Source organism: Penaeus monodon, chromosome 30, assembly GCF_015228065.2.
Source record: "Penaeus monodon isolate SGIC_2016 chromosome 30, NSTDA_Pmon_1, whole genome shotgun sequence".
NCBI classification, from domain to species: Eukaryota; Metazoa; Arthropoda; class Malacostraca; order Decapoda; family Penaeidae; genus Penaeus; species Penaeus monodon.
In genome coordinates, this window is record NC_051415.1 from 4,389,757 (window position 1) to 4,390,224 (window position 468).

General features: G+C 37.4%; 1 protein-coding gene across 1 annotated transcript in view; it reads right to left on the reverse strand.

Annotated features, from left to right (window-relative positions):
- The window catches only part of LOC119592274, a 12,942-nt gene that overhangs the window by 5,157 nt on the left and 7,317 nt on the right, over positions 1–468 (reverse strand). Inside the window, exon 3 of the mRNA XM_037941104.1 lies at positions 322–450. Within this exon, the coding sequence (XP_037797032.1) occupies positions 322–450 (129 nt within the window). The remainder of the gene's footprint in view (positions 1–321; positions 451–468) is intronic.

Consider the following 468-nt stretch of genomic DNA (forward strand, 5'->3'; position numbering starts at 1 on the left):
AAAAAAAAAGTCCTCATTTTTTTTAACGGAATCATACTCTATATAATTATTCACTCACTACACATGAAAAAAATAACACAACGCTAATAATCCACCGTTTTCCCAGAATAAAGACTCTAAGAACAAAACAAATATACTTACACACATTAGTTTAAAACATTACACACTATACAACGCTATAACGGACCTACCATCTCTCTGCCTTGCTTCCTTCAATACACATAACCAATGTACCAACCTATTCATAATTTCTTTGATGATTTTTAACGAACGCGTATGCAAGTCAGCACACACGGACGTATTAATAAAGGCTGCACTTACTTCTCATACTTTTCGTTGAAGATTTCGAAAGGTGAGCGAAGAAAAAGACGAAATTTTCGAGACCAAGAGCCCAGTTTGAGGAATTGCGAGCCCTCTCGACTATAGGGCATGTGGGCGTATACGCTCGATCTGGAAAGAGTTGTAGCG